Source organism: Lathamus discolor, chromosome 5 (assembly GCF_037157495.1).
Source record: "Lathamus discolor isolate bLatDis1 chromosome 5, bLatDis1.hap1, whole genome shotgun sequence".
Taxonomy (NCBI): domain Eukaryota; kingdom Metazoa; phylum Chordata; class Aves; order Psittaciformes; family Psittacidae; genus Lathamus; species Lathamus discolor.
In genome coordinates this window covers 149,052-161,998 of record NC_088888.1, presented here as the reverse complement: position 1 = coordinate 161,998, position 12,947 = coordinate 149,052, and the positions used below count along the sequence as shown (strand labels likewise).

At 40.0% G+C, this 12,947-nt stretch overlaps 1 protein-coding gene across 1 annotated transcript in view; it reads left to right on the top strand.

Moving 5' to 3' along the window:
• Positions 1–12,947, top strand: part of MTA3 (metastasis associated 1 family member 3) — a 134,262-nt gene that overhangs the window by 44,606 nt on the left and 76,709 nt on the right. The window contains exon 7 of the mRNA XM_065679279.1: positions 7,159–7,261. Within this exon, the coding sequence (XP_065535351.1) occupies positions 7,159–7,261 (103 nt within the window). The remainder of the gene's footprint in view (positions 1–7,158; positions 7,262–12,947) is intronic.

Below are 12,947 nucleotides of genomic sequence, written 5' to 3'. Positions count from 1 at the left end.
CAAATGCGAGAGCGGGGTGGGGAATCTTGGTGCAAGTCACACTGTTCAGGTTTGTTCACAGATGTCAAAGGAGAACAGGAAGCTAATTCCAGAATAAAGGGGAATTTCAGGTATCTTTTCGTTAGTTGAATACTTAAAATTGCCTTTGAAGTGAAGGTGACCTTGTAGTTTTATGCAATATAGTAATTTAGGTCGTTGCCTTTAGATTTGCCATAAAAAGCTAAAATGAAATGGCTGACTTTTTATTGGTTAATTTTTCTGACAATGGAGATTCTACCTAAATGTGATTTAATGAAAGGTCTATAAAGTGAGGAATACTGTGGTTATAGGACACTGTTTCCTTGTTATCTGATCTGTGGAGGTCCCGTTTTGCATACTGTTCTACAGGGTTTTGAGGAAGAGGCAACCTAATTTGTTTCTTTCCTCCGGCATTGGGCGTTGGGTTGGAACTAGATGATCTTGAGGCCCTTTCCAACCCTAACTATTCTATGATTCTATGATTCACATAAGCCAGGTCTTCTTGATGCAGCATTTAGGGAGGAACTGGTCATTACTGCATGGGTGCAGCTTAGTTTATTCTGCGCCCGGCTGTAATTCTTTCTGTTTATTCCTAGGAATTGAGAACTTGATGAACTAAAGCTCTCTCTTTTGAATGCTTTGTGAAATCTTGTCTTTGCATCATCAGTGATTGATTTGTAAGTACTGCAAGGCTGAGCACTGAGAGAGCTCTAAGCTCCTTGGAGTTAGAGGTGATCTTAATTCCCAAAGGATTTGTTAAGGAAGACTGCATTTTTTTATAGACCTGAGCTCTAGAGGGTAGGAGGTGATGGGACTGTGCACAGTAGCAGTTTAAATTATTGTAGACAAATAATGGGCTTGTATCGCCTGGTATCTTTAATTTATAGTCTCTATACAAGTAGTCTTTATACAGCTTGATTTTCATTTCTGGTTTTCAGACATGCGTTGTGTTCCTAAATTGAGTTGTACCATAAGATGCGTGTAAACATGCAACTCATTATCTGAATGGCTAATGAAATCTTGAATGTGTATCTGTCAGGCAGGCTAAACGGGGGGAATGCTCTGCAGCTGAAAGGTAAACAGATAACTTTCCTCTTGCCTACACTTCTAAAATAATCTAAGCTTCCTCATGTTGCTTTGATCAGAGAAATTATTCGCACATAACTCAGTTTTATTTTTGGCAGAGTTAAGTGTAAGCTTTAGAACTGTTTCCTGGCTGATTTGTGATTATCGGTGCTGGGGAGAATCACAAATGATAACGAGTAAGATTAAAAATGAGTACTGAGAATTCTATGTCTGCAGAGCTTTTATAGTGAGGAGGGGTGCAATTTCTGTTAGTTGAGACCAGCAGCCAGCGAGCTGTTTACTGTGAATTCCATTTACACAGAGCTGAACTCATTAAGTGTCAGTAGATGGTTTGTACCTCCACCTGAAAGATGTCTTTCCTCCTATACCTCCTGTAAAACGTAGTCTCCCTATGGCCGTTACTTTGATGTTTTATAACCTGCTTTCTCTGTTAAACTGTACGTTCCTCTTTGTTCGGTTGTTTGCAAGAAGCTGGGTGGTAATTAACTTCTGTGTATGAGTGCATAATTCATTTTCTGCAGTAGGATTATGCTGACTGCTTTAGAGGGGAACTAATGAACTCTTCATTGAAGGAGAAGGCTCAGATTTTACTGTAGACAGGCTTAATACCTGGAACTTTGTTTATACCTAGGCAGTAGGAGAAAATCCGGTGTGATGCTGTTTTCCTCATCTGTAAGTCAGAGGAGAAGCTTGCAGACAGGCAGTCTTAATAGCAGCATGGGAAGGTGGTTCATGAATTGAAGCCTCCATTTCAGTGATTAGTTTCCTGTTTTTTCAATCTCAGCACATGAAACGATGCTCTAAAACACACCTAGGAGTACCTGCAGTTAACATACTGGCAAAGAGTTCTGGCAAAAATCATCTAAATGCAGTATCTGCTAAATCTGATCCCATATGTCAGCAACAGTTTCGTTGCACCTGCACTAAGGGGGGGTAAGAGCTGACAAGTACCTCTGTTAGGCATCCTTGCAGTGCAGCCAAGAGATATTCCCGTTTCACAGGCATAAAACTGAAACACAAGGATGAAGGCACTGAGTTTACTTAGATACCTGCTAAGCATTACAGGTGTATAAACATCTACAAATGCCTTCATGTTTCTGTGCTTGGGATCTTGTGAGTCTGGGTAATTAATACATGAGTCAAAACTCCTGTCTGATCTCAAGAGGTTGTACCGAGCCCTGAATGAATTTCCATAGTAGGAGGAACTCTGCTGTACAACCTATTGGTCTCGTGCCCGACTGCTGTCCATTGATATGCCTGCTTTCTTACTATGACCAAAAAATCACAACGACAGAGTTTCTGTCCCATGCAATTAAGGATTTAGCAGCCGGTACCTCTGTTTTGCATATCAGGAAAGATGGATTCACTCAGAAAGATAAGCACTGCAGATGTTCAGTTTATATATTTGGGTTGAAGTGACTGCTGAGCTACTTCTTGAAAAGGAGAACCAAAAGGCATTGGGAAAAACGGGGCGAACTGTGCAGAATTCATGAGTAAGACTGTGGCCCTGAGCAATGGCTGTTTTTCAGTCAGGTACCCATTTTTTTAAAGAATCCAACTTGTAGATTTAATATTTTAGTTTCTTAAAAGGATCCTACATTGCATCGTTACATACCTGTGAAATTAAAATTGCTGCACTCTAAGCAATGTTCCTACTTCATTCATGTTGCAGGTTATTTTCTTTTAGTTGAATACTTACCCTTGCCTTTGAACTGAAGGTGACCTTGTAGTTTTAAGCACTATGTTAAGAAGAAGAATCAATCTATGTTGTAAGAAGAACATAGAATCATGCTGAATTAATTACCTTGAGGTATTTATCTACAGGAAGTAAAGTCTGACTAAGTGGATTGTTAATTTCTTGCAGATCATCTTAATTGCATTTGGTTAAAAGTAGCATTTGGTTTATTTCTGTAGAACTGTTCTTGTTGGGTTTTTTGGGGGGATGGGGGGGTGGTGTATCATACTTTCCTCTGTTTAAAAAGACCAGCTGAAATGCAGAACTTAATTTTTTGGGGGGTTTCTTTCTTTTGTGTGCTTTGTTTGCTTGGTTTGAGTTTTTTGTTTTTTTTTTTTTTTATTAGAGGAGAACCACGTGAAGTGTGGCATCGAATGATTGATGAGGAGAAAATCAGGTGTATTTCTGGCCTTTTACTTGTGTTTTCCAGTAAAGTGAATCTTCAGGTTTAGATTGGTTGTAATAATATAAGCAGTGCTCAAAATAAATTGGATATGCTAGTGTGTCATACCAGCCATTCAAAAAGGCAGCTTAGCACTTCTCAGGAGCTGGAATTGGTGCGGTGGTGGTGGGGGGGAAAGGTAATGCTTGTAAAATAAATTCTCTGATGCAACGCTGAAAGCATTAGAAGTTAAACTCCCCCATTCAGAGCATTTGATACTGTCTCCCACAGCATCCTCATAGATAAGCTAAGGAAGTGTGGGCTTGACGATCAAGTAGTGAGGTGGATCGAGAACTGGTTGAAAGGAAGAAGGCAGAGAGTTGTGGTCAATGGCGCAGAATCTAGCTGGAGGTCTGTGACTAGTGGAGTTCCTCAGGGGTCGGTGCTGGGACCGGTGCTGTTTAATATTTTCATCAATGACCTGGATGAGGGAACTGAGTGCACCCTCAGCAAGTTTGCTGATGACACAAAACTGGGAGGAGTGGCTGACACACCAGAGGACTGTGCTGCCATTCAGCGAGACCTGGACAGGCTGGAGAGTTGGGCGGGGAGAAACTTGATGAAATTTAACAAGGGCAAGTGTAGAGTCTTGCATCTGGGGAAGAACAACCCCATGTACCAGTACAGGTTGGGGGTTGACCTGCTGGAAAGTAGTGAAGGGGAAAGGGACCTGGGGGTCCTGGTGGATAGGAGGATGACCATGAGCCAGCAATGTGCTCTTGTGGCCAAGAAGGCAAATGGCATCTTAGGGTGCATTAGAAAGGGAGTGGTTAGTAGGTCAAGAGAGGTTCTCCTCCCCCTCTACTCAGACTTGGTGAGGCCGCATCTGGAATATTGTGTCCAGTTCTGGGCCCCTCTGTTCAAGAAGGACAGGGAATTGCTTGAAGGAGTCCAGCGCAGAGCCACAAAGATGATTAAGGGAGTGGAACATCTCCCTTATGAGGAGAGGCTGAGGGAGCTGGGTCTCTTTAGCTTGGAGAAGAGGAGACTGAGGGGTGACCTCATCAATGTTTACAAATATGTGAAGGGTAGGTGTCAGGATGATGGAGCTAGGCTTTTTTCAGTGATATCCAGTGATAGGACAAGGGGCAATGGGTGTAAACTGGAACATAGGAAGTTCCACGTTAACATCAGGAAGAACTTCTTTACTGTAAGAGTGACAGAGCACTGGAACAGGTTGCCCAGGGGGGTTGTGGAGTCTCCTACACTGGAGATATTCAAGGCCCGCCTGGACAAGTTCCTGTGTGATGTACTGTAGGTTACCCTGCTCTTGCAGGGGGGTTGGACTAGATGATCTTTTTAGGTCCCTTCCAACCCTTGGGATTCTGTGATTCTGTGATTCTGTGATTCTGTTTGTGTCCTTGAGTTTGCAATATATGGAATTAATACTGTGACAACTTGGATACCTGTTCAATTGGAATGTCTTGGCGTTCTGTGTCAAATTCAACAATATTTGAATATAAAAGATCAAAGTAGAAGTGTTAACAGGGAAATCCAGCTTTAAAGGGGTCTGCTGCATTAAAAGTCCTGTAGTGTAGGTTAGGCGTGATTGACTAAGGGCACACAGCCCAAGGAATAAAGAGGAGGTTTATAATTTCTTGTTTGAAAGAAGACTTCTGGAAAGAAGACCTGCTGATGTGATCCTCATGTACTTATTCTATCAACACATTAAAAGGAAGTTAGACAAAATCTTTATTCCTGAAATACCTTGTTAAGGGATTTCTGTAGCCCCACTTGACTGCCTCCATGATTTGATCTCTGTTAGGTTACTTTTCTCCTGTTTCAGTGAGAATATCCTGCCATTTAAGTAGAAAATGGGGAATGAAGCCATTTTTTTAGGGCAGTTTGGCAGCGACCACATATTTTCTGGAAACTTCTATCTACCATTGTTGCAGTAATATTTAATATTGCAAATACTACATTTTATGTGTTTGAATTCTTTTGGTAGCAATACTCCATTGCTCATAACCCACTGATGTCTACTGCTGTTACAAAATACTGTTTGCAATATTTCAGGTTTACCTTTATCAAGAGTTACAACAACATCTTGTAGGAGCAGTTGTTTAATTGCCTCCAGCTGAAGGACGATGTGTAGTACTGCAGTTTTGTTCACCTCTTTGCAATCTTGATTGAGGAAAGTGACATGTTCAGTTTGACTACTTGTGCTGTGCTTGTATGAGGTTTCTTCTTTGTGGGAAGTATACCCTGCCTGAGTTTCGTTACGATCTCCAGGGTGTGATGTCCTGGAACTGTTAACTAGCATTAAAGACATTTAAAAACTTATATATTAACAGATTGAAATGAAGTGCTCAGAGATTATTTATAAAATGTAGAACATCACCCACAATGCGTCTGTCACAGATGGAAAAAATGAATGTATTGACAGGTCTGTAGTCCATCGAATAAGTTTATAGATCTAAAATCCTACCCAAGCTTGCCAAAAGTTAACAGTTTGTCTCCAGTACCAGATTCGAATTCACTTAAGCAGAAGTCCCATTAGGCAGGCAATTCTTGTTTGCCTGTGTATCAGAAGAAAGCAATTTACTGTCTTTTTCTTAGAATATGACTGTGAATTTTGTTCCTGAAACATTAGCCATGCAGCATGGTGCACTTCTAACTTGTGTATTTGATAGGGATAAATATATATACCACATTTTCATTTCCTTCCAGAGTGAATGTGCTAGAGAAACTCACCATAGATGAGCTGGTTTCAGAAGAGCCGTGCTTGGCTTGCAGTCTGCTTCCAGACTCTTAAGTATACAGGTTATTTCATGTCTTGATGATACTGTGTGTTCAGAGTGACTGTTTTCATTAAGTCATAAGCAGAAGCACAGACGAAAGCGATCTGTATGCTCAGAGGGAGACTACACACACCTAAGTTTTCAAAGGAAATGGAATGGCTGTATTTGAGAACAGGTTTTTATTCTTGTAGTCGCTCACGTGAGTCAAAGACAAGTACTGGCAGCCAGCTAGGCTTTCACATGTTCACTGAAGGAAGAACGTGCTCAGATGATAAAACACCAAGGAAAGACAATGATTTTAACTTCGCTCTTGTCATCTGTTGTGGCCACAAATGTGTTGGCCATGCCCCACGGGTAAATTTTCTCATGCTAGTAGAATATGTGGTGGAATATAGTAGAATATACTTCATCATTCTCTGTGGTGTTTCTCATTTTGCAGTGTAAGTTACTGGTGTAGTAGTCAAGTGGTCAAGACAAGATTGAGGCTTCCCTATGAATGTGAATCATTGCAGCAGTTTCACACTTCACAACTGGAGTTAGGAAATGATGATGCAGTGTATAGTAACCTTCTTGTGCTGTAGCCTTACATGTTGTTTTATAAGAAGATATAACTAGTTAATGTACACAGCAATTTTAATAGTATGATTTGTGTTAACAATACAAATAATGTAGTGGCTGAGAGCAAGAGGTGAAAAAGTAATTCACTGTAGTAGACAGCATTTTTTCATAATGATTTTTGGTTTGGGGCATGGAATACAAATTGGATATAATTTAATTGCTAAAGCTGGCTAAGTGTAACATTAATATTAATATGGCTTAAGTGAAACAGTAACTTTTATATAGTTGAGAAGCAATTTAAAGAAACCGCTGGTTACTTAGGTTATGGTTTCAAGTTTATAATCACATGTTATTAAAGTTCTTTGGTACTGTGCCTCCTTAAATTGAAATGCTGATGTTAAGGGAAGATATTTATTTTACTGATGCTGCCTTATGAAATTTAAATGGATAACTGCTTATTGTTAAGTACTGTGTGTATGTTTAAAAATGTAAAATGTCTCTTTTAAACGTAGTACTAGAAATACACAGAGGAAAACATTGTGAGTAATAAGTGTTTTGTCCCATCTACCTTTTGACAGGAGAATTAGATGACAGAGAACAGGCAAAGCTGGAAGTAAAAGTATGGGATCCAGATAGCCCCCTTACTGACCGTCAGATTGACCAGTTTTTAGTTGTAGCACGGTAAGATTAAAATCCTCTAATGAAAACAAATTCCTTTTCCTTTTCCTACTGACTATTTATTCCCCTATATCACATTACTCAACTTGTTTGCCATTTTGTGAGCCCTTCTCTTTCCCACAGTTAGCTAAAAAAGAAAATCAGACCATAACCTTCTGCATATTTATTGAAGCTACCAAAATAGAAGAGAGGAAAAGAGTTTTGGAATAATGCTACATTCCCTGTATTTCAGGTTATAGTAGAATTTGCTGTCTGAAATGTAGACATCACTCTGTTTTCCCCTCAGACTAAACAAAAAACGAAACGGTACTTCAGTGCTTAATGGTTTCTGTCTTGGATTATGACACTTGGGATTTTGTAGTATAAAATAAAAGTGAAGAGTAGAAATCAAGAAAATGTTAACAGATGAAACGAATGCCGAACTTGCCCAGTTTGCATTGAAGCTGAGTAATGTGCAGTGCAATTATTTTGGGTGGATGTTGAAATAAAAGTTTGGACGTATTTTGTTAGTGGAAAAAATGTGGTCAGTTCCATTTTATAACTGAAATTTAATTTATAAATTAAACAAGAGGAGCATCAAAGCCTTTGGAATTCATCAGTACCTGAATTATTTCTCTGTATTTAAAAAGAAGACTTTCAAAACTCTTTAGGCTTCTTAACTGAAGGACAGCGCTACACTCATAGCATGCAGCATGTTTTGCCTGACCTGAAATTGAAATATAGTACAAAGGTACTGTTGTAATGATGGCACAGAGCTGTTATTGCCAGCTAACGTAGGGAATTTATCCTGAATCCCTCTATCTCGTTTATTTTCTATAACCTGGTTGCCCAGTGTAGTCTCACATCTTCTCAGGCAAATAATCCTTTCACATTGTTTCCAGCTTTTGTTCTGTATTCTTTCTCCTGTTTGAACAAAGTGTTTCAGGAAAGGAAATGGAGAAGTTGCTTCATATTTTATAGCTCATGTATGGGGAAGTGGGTTGCTGATTTATTTTTCTACAGTTCAGATATTGACCCAGCTGGGTTTTTTCTTTCTCCTTGACTTTGCAGTGCTGTATCCTTTCTAAACAGCAGTAAGAATTGCCCGCCCCTGTTAAATTTCCAAGCAAGCCAGACGGGTGTAGGTGTTAAAAGGCATCTTTTCAGAGGATCACAATGCCTGAGAAGTGCTCTGTAGAACAGAACCCAGAAAACAGAACTACTTCTATCACCAGTAATAGAATACCCAGACATGTGTGGGCAAACCATTGTGGGGTGCCCTAAAAAAACCACCCACATGAAGGTTATGTGCATTTTGTAAGAGTTCATGCACTGCCTTCACATCCCTTTGCTCCCTGTTTTGCAGCCCCTCCAGAAGCTGAAATAGTGTCCTATGAAGCTGACAATGTTCCCAGTCTGCTACAGGAAAGTGAAAGAGGAGAAGTGAAATTCTAGAGGAAAAACATTCTCCTCTCTTCTTCACTTTCCTTAAGACATCCTGTGCAATGCCCTGACCAAGAATGTATGCCTCTCTGTAAAGGTTTCTGTTATGACAGGAATGGGTCTTGGTCATAGCCGATAAATTACAGCTATCCAAGATGTTTTGATAGGCAATCACGAATGACCGCCTGTAATCAGAAGTTACTAGGGTACCACTTTGTTGATGTACATCCACAAAATCCCCTTCACCTTTGTAGGCTGCTTTTGAACTGACAGAAGCTATTTCCAAGCTCCTATACATTTGTATTCCCAGGCTGCAAGATCACATTGCTTTTGCATTAAGTGCTTCTGAGACAAATTTTGACCAATTTTTGGAGAAGCCATTCTGCTTTAATGATTGTGGCAGCTTTAAATTCAGTTGTATGCTTGCAGGTACAAGCTTTCATTATACTGGACCATGAAAAGCTTCTTGAGTAGCAGCAGAGTTGATATTATGGTTGGGTAAACTGCTTACAGACTCAGAAGTGCTGTGGCCTAACTGCAGTTCACTGGGCACTGGCTGGCTGTGCCTGCTGGGTTTCCAGGGAATGACATTTCTCTGGTTACCTTTAGTTCTGCAAACTTGAAATTCTGGTAATAAGAGCCTTTTCCTAACTGCTTTCCTGGCTGTGATTCTGGTGAACTGTGTGTATGTAGCTGTATTTGACATTCTGAAAGCATTTCCATGTGGTCCTTTTTAACATGCTGCATGTTTTTCACATGCTCTACTCTGGTGAGGCCCCGCTTGCAGCACTGTGTGCAGTGCTGGTTCTCCAACATAAGAAGGACATGGAGTTGTTGGAGCAAGTCCAGAGGAGGCCACAAGGATACTCAGGGGCTGCAGCACCTCCTGTACAAAAACAGGCTGAGAACATTGGGGCTGTTCAGCCTGGAGAAGAGAAGCTGCGTGGAGACCTCAGAGCAGCTTCCAGTGTCTGAAGGGGGCTACAAGGGTGCTGGAGAGGGACTCTTGATCAGGGACTGCCGCAACAGGACAAGGGGTGATGGGTTCAAACTGAAAGAGGGCAAGTTCAGGTTAGATCTAAGGCAGAAGCTGTTCCCTGTGAGGGTGCTGAGGCCCTGGCACAGGGTGCCCAGAGAAGTTGTGGCTTCCCTGTCCCTAGCAGTGTTCAGGTTGCACAGCATTTGGGTGACATCACAAACTTGCTCTCAGACATGGGGCTTTCCAAAGTCTTGCAAGGTTTACTGCCTCAGGAATAAAAAGCCTTGTATGCTTGTTCAGTCTGGGTCTGTCACCAAGCCCTAGTATGCTGGATATAAAGGTAGAATATGCTGATCCTGTCCAGAAACTGGAGATTTTGGAAAAATGCATACGAGTACTTGAATGGAAGGATCCTTGACTTCGAGCTCCCTAAGTAGTCTTGCTTGCCTACAAATCTTGAAAGTACCTTATTGCTACTTAAGTATAATTTGGGCAAGGGCTCTTGCTTGAACTAGCAAAAAGCATCTGCATCTGTTAGGAGGAGCTTGAGGCATCAAACTGGTTTTTAGTTGGTTTGTGATAATGCGGTGTCATTTATACTCTGGCAGTGAGAATTCTGACACCATTTTCTACTCCATTCAAATGTAATCATCAAATGTGGAGTCATCACTTTTTGTGTCTACCAGCTTTAAGGAGCAGGACTCTGAGAAGCTGCAACAGCAGTTTAGATCTGTCCACATTAGCAGACAGTACAATATAGTAGGAGTGGATTTGAGGGATTGCAATGTTTGGTGCTTAGGACCTGGCATCCACACTATGCATATTTTGAGCAGTTTTATTTTTAGGCTAATTCTAGTCTGCTCCTGTGGACTAAATACTATGAGTATGTTTAACTTCACAGAAATCCAGTATGTGTGCTACAAGACATCTTTGATGTTGGTTAAAGTGCAGTAGATGAAGATGCTGGATACAGTCCCTTTGAAAATCCATTCCTACCTTGAACTAAAACACTGATCCGGATGAAGCTTGTTTTCTCCAGTCAGCAGCCTCTTATCATTCCTAATATACAAGGAGTACTTAATTTCCTTGTGAGATCTCAGGTTCTCTTTCTAACTCTGTTCCAGATCGCATAGCATTAGGAAATAGAAACTTTTCTGTTGTGTATCTAATAGTCCTGTCTTTTGTTTGTCAGAGTCAAATGTAGTGGGAGGTGTGAGCTCCAGTCTGGACAGATGCTGAGAGCCACAGACCTAACCTGTTTTTTCCTGTTTTCTATCTATCTGCTAATTTAGTCTAGAATTCATTACATAATATGTTTTTGGTACATTCTAGTTCTGCTTATGTACTTTATGACACAGTGGAACAGTTAACAGCTTAGTTCTTTTATTCTGCTTTATCTAGCTACATTATCAACATAATCTTCTGGAAGAATACATCTCTAAATCAAGCTATTTTCCGGGTATTTGTGGTCCCAGCCATTTCCAACTAAAACAGAATTTTGAAGACTAATTAAAGTAGCCCTAAAGCATTGAATCTTTACCTTAAAATGCTGTTCTTTGATTTCTTTGCAAGTCAAATGGCATGGCATACCTCTGGCTAGCATAACATATTTATCTTCATTGGAATGCCTGCTTATTTTTTGATGTAACATCACAGAAGAATGGAAAACTAAATGTTAATCATGTAATCAATTAATGTTAATCATTAGAGCTTGATCCTTCCTGAGTTGTTTCCACTTTGCCATTTTCTCTGAGACAGCGATTATATTAATCTTCTGTTGGTCACTGTTGATTTAGTTCCAAGTGCTCATGGTATATTGGTATATTTGGATGTGTATGTGTTACAACAATTTATCTTGCAATGAGGGAGGGAACACAATGCAGCTTCAGCTGGCAATGTGTCTGTCATTGTGTTAAGGAAAAGAATACACTCATCAACTGATTGATACATACTTATACATAACTGATGTTATGTATAAACATGTAAAAGTGTGCTCAGATAGTAATGTTCTGTTATTGCAAGATCATTCAGTGTAGTCAGTGGCGGTAGACAGGAATCCCAAAGCTCATCAATGAAAACAAATACCTTAGAAGTGACTGGTTTGAAAGCTTCAGCATTAGTTCTTTCTGGATTCTCTTTAGGTGATGAGAAGTAAGAGAAATCGGAGTTCATTGAGAGGTAATAAAACTTAATGGTGGAATTATAACTTAAAATTACATGGTAAAGAAGGTGAAAAATCTTGATGCTGGTGATGCACTAGCAAAACTATACGTTTGCTGGCAGCGTGAATTACAGCACCTAATGGTAGGCAGATAGTTTGGCAATAAAAGGAAAAATACGTTCACATAATGTTTACTAGGAGTATCAAAAATACTACATTTTTGCCTCTCCATCATGCTTGGCTAATGCATGTTTATTCCTTCCTGCATTTCATGTTACTGTATTTCTTCTTGATCAAGTTCTTTTGAAAACAACTAATTCAGACTTGGAGCTGAATTTCTGTCAGCATTTTTTTTTAATGAATTCTGATTTAGTGCATTATAAAGGAAAATATTCTTCAGTAGCATTGTCATGGGCCTGCTTTCTGGGAGCTGTAAATCTCTGTGAGTGTGAAATTGCGGGATGATGTGCAGATGATTGCTTAAATCATACTCTGTGAATGCAACTACCTGTATGTATCAGGCTCTCTTTCTGATAAATAACAAAGATTTAACATATGTTCCAGCTGTGGTGCACAGGGGTTGTTATATGGAAAGTCAGCCCCTCCCCTAGCTTTGAGAATCTTTCAGAGAAAGAACAGTGGCAGCTGACTTCTCATGTTTATCATGTCATCTCCTTTTGTGCTTTTGTCAGGACCTGAAGTGATGACAATGAAGCATAGCACTGTACAGACAGCTGCTTAGAAATGCAAGGAAAATCTGTCTTTTGGAGCAGCAACTTATTTTAAATGTGTTCTTTATGTCAGATTTTGCATTCTCCAGTAGTAAAAATCTCAGGAGTATTTTTCAGTGTCAGTATTGTGTTGGTGATACAGGTCTCCACTGAAGGAGTATTTTTAAGGTTTTAAGTATCACAAGACTGTTAAGGAGCAATCAGATATTAACTGGCTGTTTGTAAAATGCTGTTACTTACAGCAGTGTAAGACATCACTTTTTAGGACTGTTTCCAGCTCACAGTGAAAGGGAACATTGCCAAACTGATACGGAAAACAAAAAGCTTTCCTAATATGTAGGAAACCCCCAAAGATCCACTTAATTCTTTTCCTCAACAGCAATAACTCTGAGGTGG